The sequence below is a fragment of the Notolepis coatsorum genome (genome assembly GCF_963971535.1).
Source record: "Notolepis coatsorum genome assembly, chromosome: 4".
Classification (NCBI taxonomy): Eukaryota; Metazoa; Chordata; class Actinopteri; order Aulopiformes; family Paralepididae; genus Notolepis; species Notolepis coatsorum.
The window spans coordinates 112801776-112828326 of NC_140168.1; the positions used below are offsets into that span (position 1 = coordinate 112801776).

The 26551-nt window shown below is 41.2% G+C and overlaps 1 protein-coding gene across 2 annotated transcripts in view; it reads right to left on the minus strand.

Moving 5' to 3' along the window:
- The window catches only part of kiaa0232 (KIAA0232), a 106857-nt gene that overhangs the window by 63901 nt on the left and 16405 nt on the right, over positions 1 to 26551 (minus strand). For both annotated transcript variants that reach the window (XM_084313014.1, XM_084313015.1), the window contains exon 2: positions 4134 to 4704. In XM_084313014.1, the coding sequence (XP_084169140.1) occupies positions 4134 to 4370 (237 nt within the window). In that variant the 5' untranslated portion in view covers positions 4371 to 4704. The remainder of the gene's footprint in view (positions 1 to 4133; positions 4705 to 26551) is intronic.

Genomic DNA, 26551 nt, shown 5'->3' on the forward strand with positions numbered 1-26551 from the left:
GCCAAAGACCGTATAAATGTTAATGTGATGTAAAATAAATGTAGCTACTCATTTACATATTGTTAAACATGTTGTTTCTGTATTTATTACTTATTCAAGTTATACATTTTGCATAGATGTAAAAAATATATGTTAGCTATATGTTATTTTAACAAATAATTTTAGTTTATCAGAACCCCATATTACTCCATCAATCAATGATCAAACCATTCAACTAAATAACAAAGAAGAATATCATCAAATACAAGCTATGACATTAAGTTTGTTCAAAACCTTTTTGTCACAGTCAAGAGGGGCAGAACTAACAACTGTGAGCTGCAAAGAACACGTGGGACAGATGTAGCAGATGTTACAAAAACAAATGGCTGCACACAACCTTGCAGAGGCCATACATCCAACTAATGGAAGATAGTTTAATTAACAGATTGCAGAATGGGTACAGTACAGTACAGCTCAATACACACAATTGTTAAGGGGATGCAGACCAGAGAAAGACTTTCGACTTGTTTACATCAGGGTCCCCCATTTTCAATTCGTAATTAAATTGCTATTATGTGTCTGCATGAACACACAACTGTAACTGTACTAAAAAATAACAAAATAAGGGTTGTCTCAGTTCACAACTATATTGGTCAAGTTTTGGGTGGGACTTGTTTGCGTCCCTACAGCTTCTTATTCAATTGAGCGAGATGCTCGGTTATGTCACACAGCCAGTTTGCATCTGACAGTTCAGACAATATTTCTTCAACCCTTTGTTACCTATTCCGCCTGGATATATATTTCATACCACTTCATATGACTATTTAAACAAATCTGAACAATCCTTTTAAATGTCCTACACTGGACACATAGGGATGTCCCATACGCGTGAATATTTTAGGCAACCAACTTGCGTCTAGCCACGCCCCAGCCGCAGCAGCATTATGCAGCCGTAATTCCCCCTCTTTTAACATCGACGGTTAGCTCAACTGGTTCGCCGCCTTGCAATGGATCCTGCGGTGCGTTGGTAACAAGTTCGAATCCCTTCAAATATATATATTTTTTTAACGTGCATTCTTTCGCCGGTTAAGTTTAGGCATTGTTTCGGAGTTGGTTAAGGTTAGAAGGGTTAAGTTTAGGCGCTGTTTCGGAGTTGGTTAGAGTTTGTCTTAGAGCATGGCAATATTCTTTCGGAGTTGGTTATGGTTAAGTTTAGGCATTGTTTCGGAGTTGGTTAAGGTTATGGTTAAGTTTAGGCATTGTTTCGGAGTTGGTTAAGGTTAGGGTTAAGGTTAGGCATTGTTTCGGAGTTGGTTAAGGTTAGAAGGGTTAAGTTTAGGCGCTGTTTCGGAGTTGGTTAAGGTTAGAGTTTGTCGCAGAGAATGGCAATAGAATGCAGCCTATTTCCGCACTGTCGCTCTCTCGCGCTGCCGCGGTCACATGGGCGTAGTGGCCAATCAGAGAAACGCTGAACACAAGTTGGTTGCCTAAAATATTCACGCGTCCCATACTGGGTCCGATACTGGGCTCATATAGACTCGTAAAACTACTCCAATACTACTAATCAGTAGGGATGCACGATAATTATCGGGCCGATATCAGCTTTATAGCTCCGATTAGGGATGCACCGATATGAAAATTGGCCGCCGATACCGATACCGATTGTTCAACTAACACTATCGGCCGATACCGATACCGATATTTGTATATTTGTATATAAGTATTTGTAATTTTTTTTTTTTTTTTTTTTAATATATATTTTTTTTAATGAAACTACTGTATATTTGTATGTGTATGTTTGTATTTGTAGGCATCTTTACTTACTTAAAAAAAGGAAACATCAAGAAATATGTTTATGGTATCACTATCTCTCTCCCAGTATCGTCTTGCGGCCTGCAGAGGGATACTATTTTCTCAACCAGAGCTTTCAACCAATGCAATGGAACCATTCTTGCGGCCTGCAGCGGGATACTATTCTCTCAACCAGAGCTTTCAACCAATGCAATGGAACCATTTTGATTGAGTCTATTCGGCCAATTACGCCACACCGCTAGCACCCACCTCCTGCTGTACCACCAATCGGCAAGCGTTTATAAATCTTTCTACTTCCGGGCATGCCGCCATTGTTCTGTTTGCGAATGCGAGAGCAGAACACACTTAACGTAGCTACGTTAGCTGCCCGGCCCGCCGACCGGCGCTCCACGCATGACCAAATGAGACATAATGATTTTACTGCAACAAATGTTACAATAAAACAAAGCCTTTCTATACATTTGTCTGGTTGAAAACTTTATTAACAGATTGCAGAATGTGTAGTTGGGTACGGAATGAGCAACGGAATGGAACCGAGCTATGAACGGACTAACGGAGTAATGCCTTGTTTACAGCTATCTTCGGGTAAATAATATGCTTGTTATTGAACGTGTAACACTTATTTTAACAGCAGATACTTTCTTAAATGCCATCTTCCCGAGAGAGGGTGTTGACGGGGAGTTGTGTTATTAATAGCATTGAACAGCTAACCGAAAGCTAGCATTAACTATTGTTAAAGGTTTAGCCATAACGTTACCTTGGCTAAAGTTGGGGCTATTCTTAATGCAGCAATAATGACTGCAGACCTGCAAGCAAAGTACAGCAAGTTGACAAAGGAGTATTCCAACGCAAATCACATTTTCACCAGTAACGTTAGTCTTGCATCTAATAGCTAATAACGTAGCTACATTAGCTGCCCGGCCCGCCGACCGGCGCTCCACGCATGACCAAATGAGACATAATGATTTTACTGCAACAAATGTTATAATAAAACAAAGCCTTTCTATACATTTGTCTGGTTGAAAACTTTATTAACAGATTGCAGAATGTGTAGTTGGGTACGGAATGAGCAACGGAATGGAACCGAGCTAATGAACGGACTCGGAGTAATGCCTTGCTGCTATGGGTAATAATAATATGCTGATGTTATTGTCCGTGTAACACTAACTATATAACGCTAATGCCACAAAACGAATGCCTTGTTAATCATAAGTAGTTACTTTGATGCAGTAGATTGTGTGTGTGTGTGTGTGTGTGTGGGGGACGGCAGGCGTTGTGCAGGTAGGTCGCGAGTGAACTTTTTTTTTTTGCCTTTTGACGCTACACAAATTGATGGGTATTTATCGGCGACTGCTATCGGCCGATAGCAGTCAACAAGGCACTTATCGGCCGATACCGATACCCGACCGATATATCGGTGCACCCCTAGCTCCGATATCTTTTTTCTTTTCATGTCAACGTTCACACGCACAATATATGCTTACTTAGGATTTTACTTGATTAAACAACAAAGCAGTCGGGGCAATGGCAAGCCGAAAACGGTCGAAAATGTGGTTATTTGAATTTTCTTTTTACAGCTGCAGTAGGTAGATTTTTTAGAGACTAAAGTACAGAAAAAAGGTACCGTTGGGTACCGGTATCGATTCACAGGTACCCATCCCTACTGACAAAGCACAATACCGGTTGGCTTTTAGTTCACTCATTGTTCAGGGAAACACATTGTTAATGACATTGACGGATTGTGAATTTTGTGATTGACTCAAATTATATTTATTTGGAAAAATAAATATAGTCACTTTATTTGAAGAGTCAAAACTGTTCTCTTGGCTTTGTTTTGTTCATAGTAGTAACGCTCATGTCATGATGAATCTGGTTAGGTCAACACTACAGGAATATACATTAAAAAAAAATTATAATACAATAAATATATATATATCGGTTATCGGTATCGACCTTGAGGAGCAGAAAGTTATCAGTATCGATATCAAAAAAAAATCAATATCGTGCTATGTTTGTTCAGGAAAACACTCAATTAAATGGTAAAAACTATTATGTTATTATTTCATGATATTTACATCATTTTAACATAAAATGTCAGCAACAGCGTCATGTTGTATATTTAATTTGTTAGTTTAAAAAGTTAAATCTGTTGAAAAAAGTTACGTAAATTTAAAGTAGTTATATCTGTACTCCGTATCGGCAAGTACCCAAATGTACTTGTACTTTGTCTGAAAAAAAGTGGCATCGGGACATCCCTACTGGCACACAATATCAACCTTTCTGCTATATACATTTTTTTTTAACCACTGCGGCTAAGTAAGTATCTGACAGCTGGGACCCACCTGGTCCTGCAGATCGTAGTCATAACTATCATGCAGGAGAAGGCTGAGGACGTAGCGGGTGTAGATCATGGCATCGATCCCGCACTTCTCCAGCTCCTGGCCCAGCCAGCTTTGCACTGGGCCCAGCGACTGGAGCAGGGACATCTCTGAGGCAGGCAGGGGGCCCGCCGGGGGGAAGGGGCGAGAGAGGCTTTCAGGAGGAGCAGGACCGTCCGACTCAGCGCTCACTGGACGCATGGGACCTCAGGTGTTGGCCATTCTCAGGTAGAGCGGCATTGTGACGGGTGGATGCTGTAGGGTTGGCGGGGGAGGAGGACAGGGCGGAGCCTATCTGGAAGAGGGGGGTGTCACTCCAGCAGGACACACTGAAGGGGTTCTACATGGGGAGGCATGTAGGACGCTCTTGTTTTTCCTTTCTGGATTATTTTATTGCTTTGAGCAAAAAAAGACAACTTCTACTGGTCAGGCATGGCTTGTAGTGATGGAGGTTATCAGGAGCAGAACACGGTGGTGTTTGCCTCTCAGGCGGAGGGGACCATGTTGGGGCTACGGCTTACTTCACCGGCACCACCTGAGAAACACAAGAAAAGACACATTTGTTGTGAAAACTTCTGCAACACGGCATATATCCGAATTACCTTCTTCAACTTCATTTAAAAAAAGATAATAGAATGTAGTCCGAGATCTTAGTTAAGATAGGACTCACCCAAAAACACACACAACATAAAGACATTAGCATAAGCATGTTGATTTTTTTAATCCACTTTTTCTCCTTATTTTTCTCCCATCCCCCAATTTCGCCTCGCCAATTCTCCCCTCCCGTCTCGAACGTTGCTAGACCATGCCTCCCACTGGTCGGCTGCAGTGAGGACCAAGCCTTGCATCACGTGTCCCCTCCGGTACACGAGGAGGCAGCCGTCGCATCTTTTCACCTGAACAGCGCAATCTCTCAGTGGCGAGGAGTAACGCGTGGGAGGCTCACGCTGCCCCAGAGGCTTCCTGATTCTGATGTACAGGCGCACCAACCGACTTGTAGGAGTCGCTGTCCACAACGTGCAATCCCCACCCACCAGCTTTCCCACCCCTAACTGCTCCCGATCCGATCGATACCGATCTTTCCCGATCCGATCTTTCACATTAGTAACAGATTGTAAAATTATTATTATAATTTTTTAATATGTATTAAACAAAACAAAAAGTTGCAGGTTGACGTTATCCAGGTGAAAAGTTAACTTCATTCAAGCGAGGCATTGCAACCGGAGTAATCTAAAAACTCCGCCTCCAACCTGCTGCTTCATGAGAGCAATGGCGCCATCGTCTGTAAAAATCAGGTGACTGCAAGTTCTGCAACTAGTGGATGTCCCTCATCCTTGACATAAATTATTTGATGTATAATTAAATCAAAGGAAATGCGTGTTTTGGCAAAATTCTTCTGCTCTGTGCGACAATAAATAAATGCTATGCAATTTAAAACCAAAACTAAGGCCTCAGTATGAGTTTAAGACGTGAACGTGGTCATGTTTGTTGAATTAAAAAAAAAAGTTAAAAAGAATTTAAAAAGATAATCCCGATTTCTTGCGCCTTTCCCACTGCGCCACTTAGCCGCCCATAAGCATGTAGATTTGAGTGAAATTATAGTTCTTCATTATCAGATCCATGGAAACTGCATTCAGGGCATCGCGAGCGTCTGCAATTTGACTTATTTCTGACGGAACGCAGTGCACGCTCCGTAATTCTCTCTCCCCAAAAGTTACACTATAAAAACTGACTGGATATTTGGACAGTGTGTGTGTGTGTGCGCGCGCGCCCTTCCCATCTCTGGTCTTTGAAAAGGTCAGAGGAGTTTGATAGTATTTACCAGGGTTAGAAATTAACATTCTTTTTCAAGGGCTTTTTTTGCCCCCCTTAAGTGATTTTTGGGGGCTTTTTTTTGTATTTCGGGGGCACTGAATTTTTATGATAAACGGTAGGGGTGGGACGATTCACAAAATGGACGGTTCGGTTCGTCTCACGGTTTTGGGGTCGCGGTTTTCGGTTCGATATACGTTAATTTTTATTAAAAAAAAATGTAACACTCAAATCTAAACATGCTTCTCATTTATAAAAAATTAAATAAAAAGGTTTGCAGTGTTGCAGTGTTTACAGCCTTAAATAATGTTTGGCACACAAAGACCGAACTGACTGAAAAATATAGGCTACATTTGTCAAAGTATTAACTTAGTGCAAACAAACAATATGCTCAGCCAGCACTAGACTTTCCTTTCTTTAACACTTTGGTTGCCTAAGGTTAAATTAATGATATACCATAGATTGCCAGCGCTATTTGTCTATGGAGAAAGTCCCCTTCTTTGCAGGGCTATAACTTTTTAAATTCTATTGCTACATTGCCATTATTAGGGCCCATTCAAAGTCCTATATGTATTGTTCATTGTGTAGCAACGTTAAACTTTTTCATTCACATATTCATAGTAAAGTATGGTCTAATGTATAAGTATGTTTTCATCTCTTTCTGCAGCTTTCTCCAGAACGTGATATATAGCCCCAAATGCATTATATTGATGATGAAATACAGTTTGATGGCAATCGGGGCGATATAAAAAATTCCAACTAGACGTACTTCTAGAAGTTACTACACGTCATCTGATGTTGACCGGATGGGCGAGGGGGCGTTTATAATTCCGTGGGCAGCGTTATACCAATCATCTAATGTGGGTCAAATGTTCATCATAGCAGTTAGTGTCGAACACGGTAATATTACACGCTAAAACTCACCCCAGTCTCCGCGGGCCGTTGGGCGATCAGCGTGGGGTAGACAGTTTTCCATTATGGGATGTTGAAATAGTCGGTCCATTTCCAGGTTGTATAATAATATATACGTCCAAATCATGTTGTTTTTTCGAGTTATTTGCAGCGATCGATGTTCACTGTGTGAAGACGGAGTCTCTCTAACATTAGCGAGTGCCCGGACCCCATATGGAGTGAGTCCTACCGGGTTAAAGGTTGACATCCGGTTTCGATCTGCCGATCGGCCACCAGATGGCGGTCTTGAACCGCTAGAGGATTGAGAGGAGATCACACTTGTGTCTCAGGCCAGCGGAGGGACATTATGGATCAGATCGCAGATTTTTGAAATATTGATATAAAGACGACGTAAAGCGTCCCCCGGCAACTTTAGCATCGCCAGCAAAGACGTCTAAAGACGCCCCCTGGCAGTCAAAGTGTTAATATAAACACAAAAAAACTGTCAACCATGTTTAAATTCCCTGATTGTCAGTTCTTAATGGAAAGATTCGTTTTCTGCTTGAAATTATTATGTATCCGTCTACATTTATTTAGACTAACATTATTTAAATATTGAGTGCAACTGTGGTGGATTACGTAATTCGGTGAGTTGGAACTATCTATGGGTTGGCGCCGGGTCCCCACGGACATTTTAGCGTCACGGACCGCCAGCTCAGGCAATGTTATCAGCTCCGGAGGAGTTCATAACATCAACATGCAGTGGGACAGCGGCAATAGTCCCGATTGGAGTTAGTAAAACACAGTTGTATGTTAGCCTTCTTGGATGTTGAATAAACGCCTATCATTGTCTTTAAACACCCCGCCTCTCAGACTCCCATTTCCTCCTCTGCTACAGTAGCTAGTAGCTACGGTAACATTTCATTGACTGTACAGTATTAGCTTGCGGGCTGCGTCGGGCTACCATAGTTAAAACGTGCGTTGTGTTGTACAAACTGCTAACGCTATGGCAAGATGTGTGTAGGCCTATGTAATGTTAATGGCTATGTTTTTAAAGTCGTAATGAAGATTGATTTATATTGTGCTTGCCATTTTTACACAAACTGACTAGCACCTGGCTGCAGCAGCAGCCAGTGCTCACCTCTCCCGGCTCCGCCAAATGAATTTGTTTATTTGCGCGTCATCTGAACCGTACGATTAGGGCTGGGCGATAAAACGATAACGATAACTATCGCGATAAATTATTTCCTCGAAATAAACATGAAACGTGGTCGCAAATTTTCGATATATCGATTTTCCAAGCTTGGCTCCGTTCAGCCTCGGCTCAGCACACTCACTAACAACAACCAACGTTACGTGATGACGTGTTTAAGCACAACAGCTAACAACCAATCAGTGAAGGAGATGGCCGAGAGCGAAGTAGACCCGGAAGGAGGTAGGACTCACTCAAGAACAAGGCTTGCTAGGCTAATTAGCTTGCACGGCGATGTTTTATATATTTACGTGCCGAGTATGTGTGTGGCGTGAATTCTGAGGCCACGTTTATAGTAGTGGGGGTATACAGTGGACGTCGTTTCAATATATTGTGGCGGAAGAGAGTATTTTAGTGTCATATTTAGCACATTGTCATGGAATACACCGCTTAGATACTACAGGCTTGCTAGGCTAATCAGCTTGCACGGCGATGTTTTATATATTTACGTGCCGAGTATGTGTGTGTTTTGAATTCTGAGGCCACGTTTATAGTAGTGTGGGGTATACAGTTCGTTTCAATATATTGTGGCGGAAGAGAGTATTTTAGTGTCATATTTATTGTCATGAGATACTCCGCTTGTCGGCTAACTGCTAACGTGCACGGACTGATGACGACATCAACTCGACTTGAGACATTCAGCAGCAGCATAAGAAGTTAATTAAACTTGACAGACATTATATCGACGATAATTATCGATATCGAATTATATGAAAATAATTTTATAATTGTATCGCGATAAAGTTTTTGGTCATATCGCCCAGCCCTACGTACGATACACAGACACTCCATTACCGGATAAATATATATATATAATTAGTAAACTGTCTGGGGCATTTTGTGCCCCCCTTAACTGATTTTCGAGGGCATTTTGTCCATTTTCAATGCCCCCGTTAATTTCGAACCCTGGTATTTACTGAGGATGGCCAGATAATGTTGATATTTAAACTTAAATAATTATACAGAGAGAAGCTTTAGAAAGTACAAAACGCTGGGTGGCGTAGCGGAGATTGCGCTCATCACCAATGCAAGAGACTCCGGTCTCGACTCCCTGAGTCAGCATTGGCTGTGGCTTGGGCCAGTCGTCATACTATCTCAATTGGCAGAGGTAGCGGGTGAAAAGTCGATGGGTGGGGATTGGACGTTGTGGACAGCGACTCCTACAGGTCGGTTGGGTGACGCCTGCACAGCAGAGACAGGAAGTATCGGGGGCAGCGTGAGCCTCCCACAGGTTACTCCGCGAGTCCTCGCCACTGAGAGTCCGCGCTGTCTGGTAAAAAGATGCGACAGGCTGCCTCCTCGTGTACCGGAGGGGACACGTGATGCAAGGCTTCTATCCTCACTACAGCCAACCAGTGGGAGGCATAGTCTAGCAACGTTCAAGGCAGGGGAGGGGAGAATTGGCGACACGAAATTGGGATGGGAGATTTTTTTTTTTATTATTATTATTTAGTTACTGCACTGACAGTTGAACTGCATTGAACTGAACTGAATAAAAAAATACAGTGAACTGCACTGGCACTGTTGTACGGCAGATGTACTGTTATTTAAGTTAGTTAAAAACAGTCGTTTTTTTGTTAAACTTAAATCCAAAAGAATAATAAAAAAGAAATCCGAAAACAGGAAACGGATTTCATAGGGCACTAATTTCTGAATGAAACAGACCTTTGGGTAGAGGGTGGGTCCATATTATTAACATCCTAAAGGGTCTGCACATTTAAAAATGTTATAACGATAGTGAGGTACTGAATTGGACCATGTTTATTATAGAGAGAATACATTATTTCATATATATGCTGGTGTAGGTATGTTGATCTTAAAAGGTAATTTGTCTTGTTTAGCCTACATAATGCGCAATAGATATGCAAAATGGTTAATAATAGGGATGTCCGATATTATCGGCCGATATCGGCATTAAAATGTGATATCGGAAAATATCGGTATCAGTTTTTATTTTTTATTAAAAAAATTCATTTCTATAACCTTTATTTACCCAGGCATGCAAGTAAGAACAAATTCTGATTTTATTTATTGTCAAAAGTATGCATAATGTTGTGTTAATTCCACAACAAGAGATATGTAATGTTAATTACCTGAAATTATTCCATTTTTTGGGGGGGGGAACCCTGCATATATCGGTATCGGTTGATATCGGTATCGGAAATTAAGAGTTGGACAATATCGGTATAAAAGCCAATATCGAGCATCCCTGGTTAATAATAATAATATAATAATTGGCCAATAGGAACGTCAATGGTTAACAGATTTTTCTAATCATTCATTCGAATTAATCGATAATATTGATTAATCGCCCAGCCCTACTTTCTTGCCAACAAAGCAGATCAATGCCCCTCATACATTTGCATGAGACTTCAAATGGGATTTTAAGTGTATAGTCAGTGGACTCTCCACCAGAATACTCAAACACAGTATGATTTTAGGTGTATAGTCAGTGGACTCTCCACCAGAATACTCAAACACAGTATGATTTTAGCCTAAAATCATACTGTGTTTGAGTATTCTGGTGGAGAGTCCACTGACTATACACCTAAAATTTTTAGGTGTATAGTCAGTGGACACTCCACCAGAATACTCAAACACAGTATGATTTTAGGTGTATAGTCAGTGGACTCTCCACCAGAATACTCAAACACAGTACTATGATATGTAGTCGACTCCTGGGTGTCATGTTGTTCCAATCCCTGAAGGTTCAAAGAAATATAAATCATCATTATCTCCTCTGTCACTAGAAGTGAAAGAACAGACAGATGCAATATCAGTGACTTTTTCGACTTCCATAGCAAAATTGGACATGAAAAGATAGCTGAAATTGTGCCTGTACTTTTCACAGGAGGGTGATGGTTTACATTTTCTTTGAACCACCGTCCACCCTACTGTATCATAGCAACTAGAGATGTTCCGATACCATTTTTCCCTTTCCGATCCGATTCCGATACCTAAGCTTTGGGTATCGGCCGATACCGATATTTATCCGATACCAGTGCATAAAAAAAAAATTATATAAATTATACTTTTTTTTTTTTTTTTTCAGATACTGTTATACTGTTTTTTAGTAATAACTAGAACGTATAGTATTTATTCAACAACAGGTGATTGTATAGATTTGTATTAGTATCATTAATCAATGAGTATGGGCTGCAGCACTGCAGATATACCCTACTCCAATGATCCACACGGACATTAAACGGTGTTGCACTCGCTACTCAGTGGCTCTGCAGATATACCCTATTCAGTCTGTAAGCTAGTGGCATAGAACGTTCATGTTGTGGTTTTTGATGCAAAATAAATATTCAACATTCTCTTTTGAAACTCCGCCTCAGACTCTTATCCTTTGGCACTTGCTGTACTTTGCTTGCAGGTCTGCAGCCATTATTGCTGGATTATGTGAATAGCACCAACTTTAGACACGGTAACGTTATCAAGCTAAGCTAACTGACCTAGCGCGTCTTCCCGCATTGATAACGTTAGTAATAGTCAGCTAACGCTAGTCCGTAGCTACTTAACTTAAATACAATTCACCGTGGGTGCATTATTGTTGATAGACGGTCACGGACAGTGTTAGGTCCTGGAGAAAGGACAGGCGATCATCTGATTTGATGTAACGTTAAAAGCGGATGTTGTTCCAACTAGCTATCTTTCCAGCTAATGCTATCATAACACCAGCCAAACACAGCCCGATTCCCGTCCGAGCTCCCCGTCACACCGCACTGTCGGGGACAATGGAATTTAAGAAAGTGTATCTGCTGTTAAAATGACACAGCATCACACTTTAAAACATGTTCATTTTATAATCCTCACTCTCCGCAGGACTCGGCAGGAGATAAATTACATCATGGGATCGGAGGCTAGAATTTACGTGTACTCGCCGATACCGATACCAGCGTTTTAGGCAGTATCGGCGGCATTTCCGATACCAGTATCGGTATCGGAACAACTCTAATAGCAACGTAATCAAATCATTGCCCAGGATTTCATTATCTGGTAAATTACTAGGGGTGGGAATCACCAGAAGCCCCACGATATGGCGGCCAAGTGGCGAACCACGTAACGCGCTGCATCGCGGCACGGCCGACGCGGGTTCGACTCCCGGACCCGGTGTCCTTTGCCGAATGTCTTCCCCCCGCTCTGTCTCCCATTCTTCCCCTCTCTCTCGCTCTCTCTACTGGACTGCCCGGTAGTAAAAACCAATACAAATCTACCAAAAACATAATTACAACTTTTTTCAACTGCAAAATACGTCCAAATCCGAAAACGTAGTTAACCTGTTAAGCCCTAGCCCTATTTTCTGAAAATCCGCCTAAAAATACATACAAAAATACATACCTAAGGGCTAAGGCCTAACAAAAATAATGGTTTGGTTCCGGTTGCCGACCGACCCTGCCGATTTAGGTGCAACCCAATTTATTTTATGAGTTAAAAAATATATATATATTAAAAATAAAAAAATTCTCTGGATATTAAACATGCTGGCAAAGTACATGCATCCATGTTGTCGTGAACATTTTAATTAAATAAAGAAATTCCCTATCCATAGTCGCCGTGGGAAGAGATCAAATAAAAATATTAAATAAATTCCCTACGCTAAATGTCAACGCTCATTGAGAGCTCTGGATGTCCTCTCCTCATATGACTACAATCAGCGATGCGGCACTAATTCAAAATGGCAGATATTCGCTCAATTATAAACACATTCCATTAACACTTTCAGCGCCACGCCTGGTTTTCCGTTTTACCGCTTGAATGCCACCATCGGCGCCAATGTTAACGTTAATATCGCCTAATCTATGTTTTAAATTATGGCTGTGTCTAATCTGCCCATCGCATTATCAAAGACTATTTTCCAGTCAGTGCTGTGAAGGCAGATTGTTTTTTTATCGCGTCGTTGCCGTTTCAGAGCAGTTTTTAAAGCCCCCATTTTGATATAAAAAACAGCTCATTCTGGAGCATTCTATGAAAATCGTCTTTTAGTGGAATATTCCACAACGTTGATATTCGTCAGCCTTTTTATGAATCGTTTTCAAATAAACGCTAGATGATCAATATTATACGTGCACGCACGCACATTACGGCCGCGCACTGATAATCGATCCGTTGATTTCCTCACGGACTTTTACAGTGAAACCGAAAGAAGACATTTCACAAAACAGCTTATAACTTCATCAAACTTACTCTGATTATCCTACCACTGATAACAGAGTCCTTACCTGACATCAGATGGTATCCAACTGGTATATTCCAATTCACATTTACATTTACATTTAGTCATTTAGCTGACGCTTTTATCCAAAGCGACTTACAAGTTCTGTACGACAAGCCATCAGGAAGGGCACAACTCTATCAGCTGAGCAACAATGTTCATCAAAGTGTTGAGTGCTACAGTGTAGGTTAGTTTATTAGGACAAGTGCATGACAGTACGGTTAGTTAGGGTTAGATTTTTTTATTGTTTTTTTTTTTTTTTTTAATTCAGATAATGGTTGAAGAAGTGCGTCTTTAGTCGACGGCGAAAGATTGGACGTGATTCGGCTGTCCTAACTGGGGTGGGTAGTTCATTTCACCATTCGAAAAAATCGATACGTGTATGGATCCAACGCGATACAGTAGAACTCCATGATCCGCGGGGATCTGAGGCTCCAGAATGAACTCTAGTAACCCCGGCTGGATCAGTGAACTGGAAAATGTGGAGTACCGGATTTTTTTCCCCATTCATTTTCATTGAGTCCATTCCAAAATCACTTATGTCATCTGGGAGACGACAGGGGGCGCTTTTTTCCACAGTGATCGCCGGCGCCCCTCGGCTATACTCGGGTAGGCTCGGGTGATGCAATAATTTTTCAGATCGCAAAAAAAAAATAAAAAATAAAAATCCGAGAAATCTCATGAGTCATGCAACCACCTATAAAAAAACTAGTGATGCACCGATGTGAAAATTGTGGCCGATACCGATATTAATATTGCTGTTCTGGCCGATACCGATATTTACCGATGTCGATATCTCTGTATAGAAAACACTTTATGATAATCAAATAAAGAGCTATTTTCCAAAACGCATAATTTCTTTACTTTTGTAACTTATTTTCAGAAATGACTGATATTTTGAAACTATTTAAGGCCAAAACATGTTAAAAAAAAAAAAAAAATTATATAGATATCGGCCCTATCTTGATATCGGACCGATACCGATGTGTAAAAAATCGGCCATCTCGTGAGTGGCACTGAAAGTGTTAACTAAAATCTCACTAATAACACTTTACCCTATTGGTAAACAAACATATTGTTGAACATATACACCGACTGCTGTTTTGACAGGATTATGGTCTTTACTCTTGGCTACATTCGAGAAAAAAAATACAGCACTACGGTGCAACACGGTCGACCCGGGTTCGACTCCCAGACCCGTGATCTTTGCCGAATGTCTTCCCCGGTCTATCTCCCATTCCTCCTCTCTCTCTCTCTACCGGACTGCCCGGTAGGGTTGGGCACCGAAAACCGGTTCTAATTAGGAACCGGTTCCTAACTTCCGGTTCTGGAATTCGATTCTTAAGAAAAACGTTTTTTTTTTTTACTTTGTTAATTAATACCCTAGTTACAGTACAGCAACCAAATTAAACTGTATCAAGTCAACTGAAAATGTAGTATGAAAAAAATGTAAAATTTTCACACAAAAAAAAATTCTCCTGCGAAATAAGCTGTGACCTGCACCTCAAATAATCGGAATCGTTCAGAACAGGAATCGATATGGAGAATCGGAACCGGAATCGTTCAAATCCAAACGATGCCCAACCCTACTGCCCGGTAGCAAAAATCTATAAAAACCTACAAAAACATAACTTGCCTGAAAGGATAAGTAACATTTATAATAGGGATGATTATGCCTAGCACTCTGTTTTATATTTACCTAACTATCTATCTTATTTATCTTTGTCATCCATATTTAGGGCTGTCTTAAATACTTCGAAGTTTCGTTCAATGGCACAAGCTTCGAACATTAAAAAAAATCGAAGTTTAAATTTTTTTTTTAAATAATAATTAACCTACACGCCTATTCTCAGTCTTTGCCCCACAATGGTGGAATGAACTACCCACCCCAGTTAGGACAGCCGAATCCCATCCAATCTTTCGCCGTCGACTAAAGACGCACTTCTTCAACCATTATCTGAAATAAAATTTAAAAAATAAAATAAAAAAAATCTAACCCTAACCGATCGGCCACCAGATGGCGCTCTTGAACCACTAGAGAGTTGAGTGGAGCTTTGCAGTGTGTCTCAGGGCTCCGGAGGGGAAATATGATTTCGATCACAGATCTTTGAAATATTGACATCAAAGACGAGTTACGGCGTCTTCGGCAGAATGAGCATGGCTAGGAATGACGTCTTAACTCGTCATCGGCGATCATAGTGTTAAGAGTAAGTTATATGCGACTGAATCGGCCAGAGTCACACCTCCTAACTTTGACCCCCCCATTCAATGTTTGTACCTTAGTTTTATACAGAATGGCGAGGCGGCATAATGGGGTAAGATTCACACCTTGAACGGGCAGTGGGGGCTTCTGTTAGTTGTTCTACTTGGACCATAATTGTTACTAGGGGTGGGAATCGCCAGAGACATCACGATACGATCGCAATACTTGCGTCACGATATGATAGTATTGCGATACTAAATACATTGCGATACGCTGAGTATTGCAGATTTTTTTTCTTCTTTTGATCAAATTTAATTTATTACCTTTTTTCAACTGCAAAGTAAAACTTTGTCAACATGTTTTATCTAATAAAATAAAGTTCAGTCTGTTCATCTCACTTCAATCATTTGTATTGCAGAACATGGTATTTTCTCAAGCAGACAGATGTAAACACTGTAATCTGTGTTGCATGTACCTGACAAACTGAACTGTTTGTATTACAGTCATATTCCAACTTAACTGAATGCACATGTGTGTGACTACTGTACTAGGTATTGAAATGAACAATGCAACTTCCAATACACTTTTTTTTTTTATTCTAATGAATAATTAAATATCGATACAGTATCGCCACGCAAAGTATCGCGATACTACTACTACGTATCGATTTTTCCCCCCACCCCTAATTGTTACAATTGGTAACTGTGACTGTTTTGATTGACAATAAGCATTATGGCAATAAGCTCAATAAGTAAGGGATAATGTATAGCTACGAGGTCATTGTCGCAAAATAATTGACCGACACGTAGTTTAAAATACCGAGCCGCTTCGGCGAGGTGTTTTAAACGTCAGTGAAGGTCAATTATTTTGCGACAATGACAGAGTAAAGCTATACATTATCCCGCTTATTACATGGCTAACTTACTAACAATATACCTAATTCATTTGACAAATCGCAGTTGTTCTGTGGCTCTGTCAGCCCAAATAAAGTGATTATTATTATCGCGGGCAGCCTCTGTTCTGGCTCCGCTGTAATCTACACACACTCCGCTGTCAGTGCAGCCGCGGCAGGTGTGTCTGATTTGCTGCACTGATGTGGGCTTGATTGCGAACAGCTGCGCACAGCGGTCATTATTGTCCCACAGCGGTCATTATTGAAAAATAATGACCGCTGTCGGGGGGCTATTGACCAATCACAAGCAAGCATTTCGGCGAATGTGAAAACGCCATGTAATAAGTAGGGATGCACGATAATTATCGGGCCGATAATTATCGGGCCGATATCAGCAATTATGACGTCATCCCGATAAACCCGATAACGTTATTAATAGCTCCGATAATATAATATATTTTTTGGTAAAAGAAAATGCTGTGTGGGTGAATTGGAATGAAGTGCGTTTGTTTTGACTGTAGGCTCATCCCGTTTTGCCAGTACTGTGGTACGACTGACAGCGTGTTTTAAGCGTGGTTTAAGAACAGGGCGTTTTACACAAATCGAGCGCTCCCTTTCTTGGCTGTGACGTAGGCACGTAAGTTTCGAATCAGCGCGGACGTTAAAAACAAAGATGGCCGCGTCTGTACTCGGAATTTCAGAGGAAAAAGATTGCTTGCTATTTGTAATAAATGCAATGGAGAAGTTCCACAAGGAGGGAAAAGGGCAACAACTTGTAATACATCCAGCCTGACGGGTCACCTGCGGCATCACCACCGCTACGATGGTGTGTTATTGTGTTAACTTAGAAGCCTACGACGACGCGAGGAGCTAAACAAAGCTAGCCCCTTCCATGGCTGTGATGCAACCCTCGGTTGAACGCAGTCACTTATTGCTCCATAGTAGCCAGGTTAATTTGCACCACCAAGGACTGCTTAAAAGCTAGCGGCTTGAGCCCTTGGGTAATTTCTGTCAAACTTCTTTAATTTAGCAAACGACTCGTCAATAGCTGGCTTTGGATTCACAGCAGCTTCTAGCTTCTAGGTTCTAGCTTCTAGCTTGTTGCAGGTGACTTGTTGTGGTGGTGATGTGTCCACTCAAAGCCTTTTTTTCAAGGCTCCGCTTTGAAAAAAGAAGAACAAAAAGCTTCGAGCGTCTTAGGTTGAATGTATTATAAGTTGTTGACGGATTGTGAATTTTCATTTGGAAAAATAAATATGGTCACTTTATCAGTCAATACTGTTGTCTTGGCTTTTGTTTCTGTTGTCTGGTTAGGTCACATTTAAGTTGGTGTTAAGTTATTGTCCTGGGAAGTCTTTTTATGTATTATTATTGTATTGTGATATGTTTTGTTTCATGTTGAAAAAAAAAATTATATATACATTAAGAAAAAAGATTATAATACAATAAATATCGGTTATCGATATCGGTTATCGGCCTGAGGAGCATAAAGTTATCGATATCGGTATCGGTGTCAAAAAATCAATATCGTGCATCCCTAGTAATAAGCATAGATAATATTTGACCAGAATTTCTCCCATTTGTCACTAATTGATTTTAACGGTTGCCTTAACAATTAGGGATGCACGATATTGATTTTTTGACACCGATACCGATAACTTTATGCTCCTCAAGCCGATAACCGATATTTATTGTATTATAATTTTTTTTAAATGTATATATTTTTTTTTTATCGTTTTTTTTAGTATTTATAAGCTCCGACGTCATCGGTACTGCTAACAGTACTCGAGAAATTATGGAGTTTTTTTTTGAGGAATTTAAACGTCGGAAACTAATCTTGTTGGCCGTTTTCTATATCTCTCCTGCCTCTGTCTCTGCCTGCGTGAGGAGCGGGCTGTGCTGACACACACTCACACACACACACACACACGGGTGCTGCCGAGTACAGACAGCTCTGCTCTCATCATGGCGGACAGAACGAAAAGTTCAAAAGTCTGGGTATATTTTACTAAAGTCGATGCTGACAACGCTTGTTGCCACAAGTGCAACAAGACATTTGCCAGTAATGTATAAGCGCTGGTACTTGTCAATGTGGCTGGCGGGGAGCTAACGTTATTAGCCTGAGCTCCGAGTAGAGTAATGGCTGACAAAATAAATAAATAAACGAACGAGAGCTTCTGATTGGTGGTAAGAAGAAGAGGTGGGTGCAAGCGGTGGGACGTATTTGGCAGGTCGACTGTCTGCCTCCGAATGTACCGCGACTACGTCACAGCCAAGAAAGGGAGCGCTGGATTTGTGAAAAACTCCCTGTTCCTAAACCACACGCTGTCAGTCGTACCACAGTACTGGCAAAACGGGAGGAGGCTATAATAAAAACAAGCGCCCTTCATCCAAATCCACCCACACTGGATTTCTTTGAACCAAAAAATTTGGACCATGTTGGGGCTACGGCTTACTTCACCGGCACCACCTGAGAAACACAAGAAAAGACACATTTGTTGTGAAAACTTCTGCAACACGGCATATATCCGAATTACCTTCTTCAACTTCATTTAAAAAAAGATAATAGAATGTAGTCCGAGATCTTAGTTAAGATAGGACTCACCCAAAAACACACACAACATAAAGACATTAGCATAAGCATGTTGATTTTTTTAATCCACTTTTTCTCCTTATTTTTCTCCCATCCCCCAATTTCGCCTCGCCAATTCTCCCCTCCCGTCTCGAACGTTGCTAGACCATGCCTCCCACTGGTCGGCTGCAGTGAGGACCAAGCCTTGCATCACGTGTCCCCTCCGGTACACGAGGAGGCAGCCGTCGCATCTTTTCACCTGAACAGCGCAATCTCTCAGTGGCGAGGAGTAACGCGTGGGAGGCTCACGCTGCCCCAGAGGCTTCCTGATTCTGATGTACAGGCGCACCAACCGACTTGTAGGAGTCGCTGTCCACAACGTGCAATCCCCACCCACCAGCTTTCCCACCCCTAACTGCTCCCGATCCGATCGATACCGATCTTTCCCGATCCGATCTTTCACATTAGTAACAGATTGTAAAATTATTATTATAATTTTTTAATATGTATTAAACAAAACAAAAAGTTGCAGGTTGACGTTATCCAGGTGAAAAGTTAACTTCATTCAAGCGAGGCATTGCAACCGGAGTAATCTAAAAACTCCGCCTCCAACCTGCTGCTTCATGAGAGCAATGGCGCCATCGTCTGTAAAAATCAGGTGACTGCAAGTTCTGCAACTAGTGGATGTCCCTCATCCTTGACATAAATTATTTGATGTATAATTAAATCAAAGGAAATGCGTGTTTTGGCAAAATTCTTCTGCTCTGTGCGACAATAAATAAATGCTATGCAATTTAAAACCAAAACTAAGGCCTCAGTATGAGTTTAAGACGTGAACGTGGTCATGTTTGTTGAATTAAAAAAAAAAGTTAAAAAGAATTTAAAAAGATAATCCCGATTTCTTGCGCCTTTCCCACTGCGCCACTTAGCCGCCCATAAGCATGTAGATTTGAGTGAAATTATAGTTCTTCATTATCAGATCCATGGAAACTGCATTCAGGGCATCGCGAGCGTCTGCAATTTGACTTATTTCTGACGGAACGCAGTGCACGCTCCGTAATTCTCTCTCCCCAAAAGTTACACTATAAAAACTGACTGGATATTTGGACAGTGTGTGTGTGTGTGCGCGCGCGCCCTTCCCATCTCTGGTCTTTGAAAAGGTCAGAGGAGTTTGATAGTATTTACCAGGGTTAGAAATTAACATTCTTTTTCAAGGGCTTTTTTTGCCCCCCTTAAGTGATTTTTGGGGGCTTTTTTTTGTATTTCGGGGGCACTGAATTTTTATGATAAACGGTAGGGGTGGGACGATTCACAAAATGGACGGTTCGGTTCGTCTCACGGTTTTGGGGTCGCGGTTTTCGGTTCGATATACGTTAATTTTTATTAAAAAAAAATGTAACACTCAAATCTAAACATGCTTCTCATTTATAAAAAATTAAATAAAAAGGTTTGCAGTGTTGCAGTGTTTACAGCCTTAAATAATGTTTGGCACACAAAGACCGAACTGACTGAAAAATATAGGCTACATTTGTCAAAGTATTAACTTAGTGCAAACAAACAATATGCTCAGCCAGCACTAGACTTTCCTTTCTTTAACACTTTGGTTGCCTAAGGTTAAATTAATGATATACCATAGATTGCCAGCGCTATTTGTCTATGGAGAAAGTCCCCTTCTTTGCAGGGCTATAACTTTTTAAATTCTATTGCTACATTGCCATTATTAGGGCCCATTCAAAGTCCTATATGTATTGTTCATTGTGTAGCAACGTTAAACTTTTTCATTCACATATTCATAGTAAAGTATGGTCTAATGTATAAGTATGTTTTCATCTCTTTCTGCAGCTTTCTCCAGAACGTGATATATAGCCCCAAATGCATTATATTGATGATGAAATACAGTTTGATGGCAATCGGGGCGATATAAAAAATTCCAACTAGACGTACTTCTAGAAGTTACTACACGTCATCTGATGTTGACCGGATGGGCGAGGGGGCGTTTATAATTCCGTGGGCAGCGTTATACCAATCATCTAATGTGGGTCAAATGTTCATCATAGCAGTTAGTGTCGAACACGGTAATATTACACGCTAAAACTCACCCCAGTCTCCGCGGGCCGTTGGGCGATCAGCGTGGGGTAGACAGTTTTCCATTATGGGATGTTGAAATAGTCGGTCCATTTCCAGGTTGTATAATAATATATACGTCCAAATCATGTTGTTTTTTCGAGTTATTTGCAGCGATCGATGTTCACTGTGTGAAGACGGAGTCTCTCTAACATTAGCGAGTGCCCGGACCCCATATGGAGTGAGTCCTACCGGGTTAAAGGTTGACATCCGGTTTCGATCTGCCGATCGGCCACCAGATGGCGGTCTTGAACCGCTAGAGGATTGAGAGGAGATCACACTTGTGTCTCAGGCCAGCGGAGGGACATTATGGATCAGATCGCAGATTTTTGAAATATTGATATAAAGACGACGTAAAGCGTCCCCCGGCAACTTTAGCATCGCCAGCAAAGACGTCTAAAGACGCCCCCTGGCAGTCAAAGTGTTAATATAAACACAAAAAAACTGTCAACCATGTTTAAATTCCCTGATTGTCAGTTCTTAATGGAAAGATTCGTTTTCTGCTTGAAATTATTATGTATCCGTCTACATTTATTTAGACTAACATTATTTAAATATTGAGTGCAACTGTGGTGGATTACGTAATTCGGTGAGTTGGAACTATCTATGGGTTGGCGCCGGGTCCCCACGGACATTTTAGCGTCACGGACCGCCAGCTCAGGCAATGTTATCAGCTCCGGAGGAGTTCATAACATCAACATGCAGTGGGACAGCGGCAATAGTCCCGATTGGAGTTAGTAAAACACAGTTGTATGTTAGCCTTCTTGGATGTTGAATAAACGCCTATCATTGTCTTTAAACACCCCGCCTCTCAGACTCCCATTTCCTCCTCTGCTACAGTAGCTAGTAGCTACGGTAACATTTCATTGACTGTACAGTATTAGCTTGCGGGCTGCGTCGGGCTACCATAGTTAAAACGTGCGTTGTGTTGTACAAACTGCTAACGCTATGGCAAGATGTGTGTAGGCCTATGTAATGTTAATGGCTATGTTTTTAAAGTCGTAATGAAGATTGATTTATATTGTGCTTGCCATTTTTACACAAACTGACTAGCACCTGGCTGCAGCAGCAGCCAGTGCTCACCTCTCCCGGCTCCGCCAAATGAATTTGTTTATTTGCGCGTCATCTGAACCGTACGATTAGGGCTGGGCGATAAAACGATAACGATAACTATCGCGATAAATTATTTCCTCGAAATAAACATGAAACGTGGTCGCAAATTTTCGATATATCGATTTTCCAAGCTTGGCTCCGTTCAGCCTCGGCTCAGCACACTCACTAACAACAACCAACGTTACGTGATGACGTGTTTAAGCACAACAGCTAACAACCAATCAGTGAAGGAGATGGCCGAGAGCGAAGTAGACCCGGAAGGAGGTAGGACTCACTCAAGAACAAGGCTTGCTAGGCTAATTAGCTTGCACGGCGATGTTTTATATATTTACGTGCCGAGTATGTGTGTGGCGTGAATTCTGAGGCCACGTTTATAGTAGTGGGGGTATACAGTGGACGTCGTTTCAATATATTGTGGCGGAAGAGAGTATTTTAGTGTCATATTTAGCACATTGTCATGGAATACACCGCTTAGATACTACAGGCTTGCTAGGCTAATCAGCTTGCACGGCGATGTTTTATATATTTACGTGCCGAGTATGTGTGTGTTTTGAATTCTGAGGCCACGTTTATAGTAGTGTGGGGTATACAGTTCGTTTCAATATATTGTGGCGGAAGAGAGTATTTTAGTGTCATATTTATTGTCATGAGATACTCCGCTTGTCGGCTAACTGCTAACGTGCACGGACTGATGACGACATCAACTCGACTTGAGACATTCAGCAGCAGCATAAGAAGTTAATTAAACTTGACAGACATTATATCGACGATAATTATCGATATCGAATTATATGAAAATAATTTTATAATTTTATCGCGATAAAGTTTTTGGTCATATCGCCCAGCCCTACGTACGATACACAGACACTCCATTACCGGATAAATATATATATATAATTAGTAAACTGTCTGGGGCATTTTGTGCCCCCCTTAACTGATTTTCGAGGGCATTTTGTCCATTTTCAATGCCCCCGTTAATTTCGAACCCTGGTATTTACTGAGGATGGCCAGATAATGTTGATATTTAAACTTAAATAATTATACAGAGAGAAGCTTTAGAAAGTACAAAACGCTGGGTGGCGTAGCGGAGATTGCGCTCATCACCAATGCAAGAGACTCCGGTCTCGACTCCCTGAGTCAGCATTGGCTGTGGCTTGGGCCAGTCGTCATACTATCTCAATTGGCAGAGGTAGCGGGTGAAAAGTCGATGGGTGGGGATTGGACGTTGTGGACAGCGACTCCTACAGGTCGGTTGGGTGACGCCTGCACAGCAGAGACAGGAAGTATCGGGGGCAGCGTGAGCCTCCCACAGGTTACTCCGCGAGTCCTCGCCACTGAGAGTCCGCGCTGTCTGGTAAAAAGATGCGACAGGCTGCCTCCTCGTGTACCGGAGGGGACACGTGATGCAAGGCTTCTATCCTCACTACAGCCAACCAGTGGGAGGCATAGTCTAGCAACGTTCAAGGCAGGGGAGGGGAGAATTGGCGACACGAAATTGGGATGGGAGATTTTTTTTTTTATTATTATTATTTAGTTACTGCACTGACAGTTGAACTGCATTGAACTGAACTGAATAAAAAAATACAGTGAACTGCACTGGCACTGTTGTACGGCAGATGTACTGTTATTTAAGTTAGTTAAAAACAGTCGTTTTTTTGTTAAACTTAAATCCAAAAGAATAATAAAAAAGAAATCCGAAAACAGGAAACGGATTTCATAGGGCACTAATTTCTGAATGAAACAGACCTTTGGGTAGAGGGTGGGTCCATATTATTAACATCCTAAAGGGTCTGCACATTTAAAAATGTTATAACGATAGTGAGGTACTGAATTGGACCATGTTTATTATAGAGAGAATACATTATTTCATATATATGCTGGTGTAGGTATGTTGATCTTAAAAGGTAATTTGTCTTGTTTAGCCTACATAATGCGCAATAGATATGCAAAATGGTTAATAATAGGGATGTCCGATATTATCGGCCGATATCGGCATTAAAATGTGATATCGGAAAATATCGGTATCAGTTTTTATTTTTTATTAAAAAAATTCATTTCTATAACCTTTATTTACCCAGGCATGCAAGTAAGAACAAATTCTGATTTTATTTATTGTCAAAAGTATGCATAATGTTGTGTTAATTCCACAACAAGAGATATGTAATGTTAATTACCTGAAATTATTCCATTTTTTGGGGGGGGGAACCCTGCATATATCGGTATCGGTTGATATCGGTATCGGAAATTAAGAGTTGGACAATATCGGTATAAAAGCCAATATCGAGCATCCCTGGTTAATAATAATAATATAATAATTGGCCAATAGGAACGTCAATGGTTAACAGATTTTTCTAATCATTCATTCGAATTAATCGATAATATTGATTAATCGCCCAGCCCTACTTTCTTGCCAACAAAGCAGATCAATGCCCCTCATACATTTGCATGAGACTTCAAATGGGATTTTAAGTGTATAGTCAGTGGACTCTCCACCAGAATACTCAAACACAGTATGATTTTAGGTGTATAGTCAGTGGACTCTCCACCAGAATACTCAAACACAGTATGATTTTAGCCTAAAATCATACTGTGTTTGAGTATTCTGGTGGAGAGTCCACTGACTATACACCTAAAATTTTTAGGTGTATAGTCAGTGGACACTCCACCAGAATACTCAAACACAGTATGATTTTAGGTGTATAGTCAGTGGACTCTCCACCAGAATACTCAAACACAGTACTATGATATGTAGTCGACTCCTGGGTGTCATGTTGTTCCAATCCCTGAAGGTTCAAAGAAATATAAATCATCATTATCTCCTCTGTCACTAGAAGTGAAAGAACAGACAGATGCAATATCAGTGACTTTTTCGACTTCCATAGCAAAATTGGACATGAAAAGATAGCTGAAATTGTGCCTGTACTTTTCACAGGAGGGTGATGGTTTACATTTTCTTTGAACCACCGTCCACCCTACTGTATCATAGCAACTAGAGATGTTCCGATACCATTTTTCCCTTTCCGATCCGATTCCGATACCTAAGCTTTGGGTATCGGCCGATACCGATATTTATCCGATACCAGTGCATAAAAAAAAAATTATATAAATTATACTTTTTTTTTTTTTTTTTCAGATACTGTTATACTGTTTTTTAGTAATAACTAGAACGTATAGTATTTATTCAACAACAGGTGATTGTATAGATTTGTATTAGTATCATTAATCAATGAGTATGGGCTGCAGCACTGCAGATATACCCTACTCCAATGATCCACACGGACATTAAACGGTGTTGCACTCGCTACTCAGTGGCTCTGCAGATATACCCTATTCAGTCTGTAAGCTAGTGGCATAGAACGTTCATGTTGTGGTTTTTGATGCAAAATAAATATTCAACATTCTCTTTTGAAACTCCGCCTCAGACTCTTATCCTTTGGCACTTGCTGTACTTTGCTTGCAGGTCTGCAGCCATTATTGCTGGATTATGTGAATAGCACCAACTTTAGACACGGTAACGTTATCAAGCTAAGCTAACTGACCTAGCGCGTCTTCCCGCATTGATAACGTTAGTAATAGTCAGCTAACGCTAGTCCGTAGCTACTTAACTTAAATACAATTCACCGTGGGTGCATTATTGTTGATAGACGGTCACGGACAGTGTTAGGTCCTGGAGAAAGGACAGGCGATCATCTGATTTGATGTAACGTTAAAAGCGGATGTTGTTCCAACTAGCTATCTTTCCAGCTAATGCTATCATAACACCAGCCAAACACAGCCCGATTCCCGTCCGAGCTCCCCGTCACACCGCACTGTCGGGGACAATGGAATTTAAGAAAGTGTATCTGCTGTTAAAATGACACAGCATCACACTTTAAAACATGTTCATTTTATAATCCTCACTCTCCGCAGGACTCGGCAGGAGATAAATTACATCATGGGATCGGAGGCTAGAATTTACGTGTACTCGCCGATACCGATACCAGCGTTTTAGGCAGTATCGGCGGCATTTCCGATACCAGTATCGGTATCGGAACAACTCTAATAGCAACGTAATCAAATCATTGCCCAGGATTTCATTATCTGGTAAATTACTAGGGGTGGGAATCACCAGAAGCCCCACGATATGGCGGCCAAGTGGCGAACCACGTAACGCGCTGCATCGCGGCACGGCCGACGCGGGTTCGACTCCCGGACCCGGTGTCCTTTGCCGAATGTCTTCCCCCCGCTCTGTCTCCCATTCTTCCCCTCTCTCTCGCTCTCTCTACTGGACTGCCCGGTAGTAAAAACCAATACAAATCTACCAAA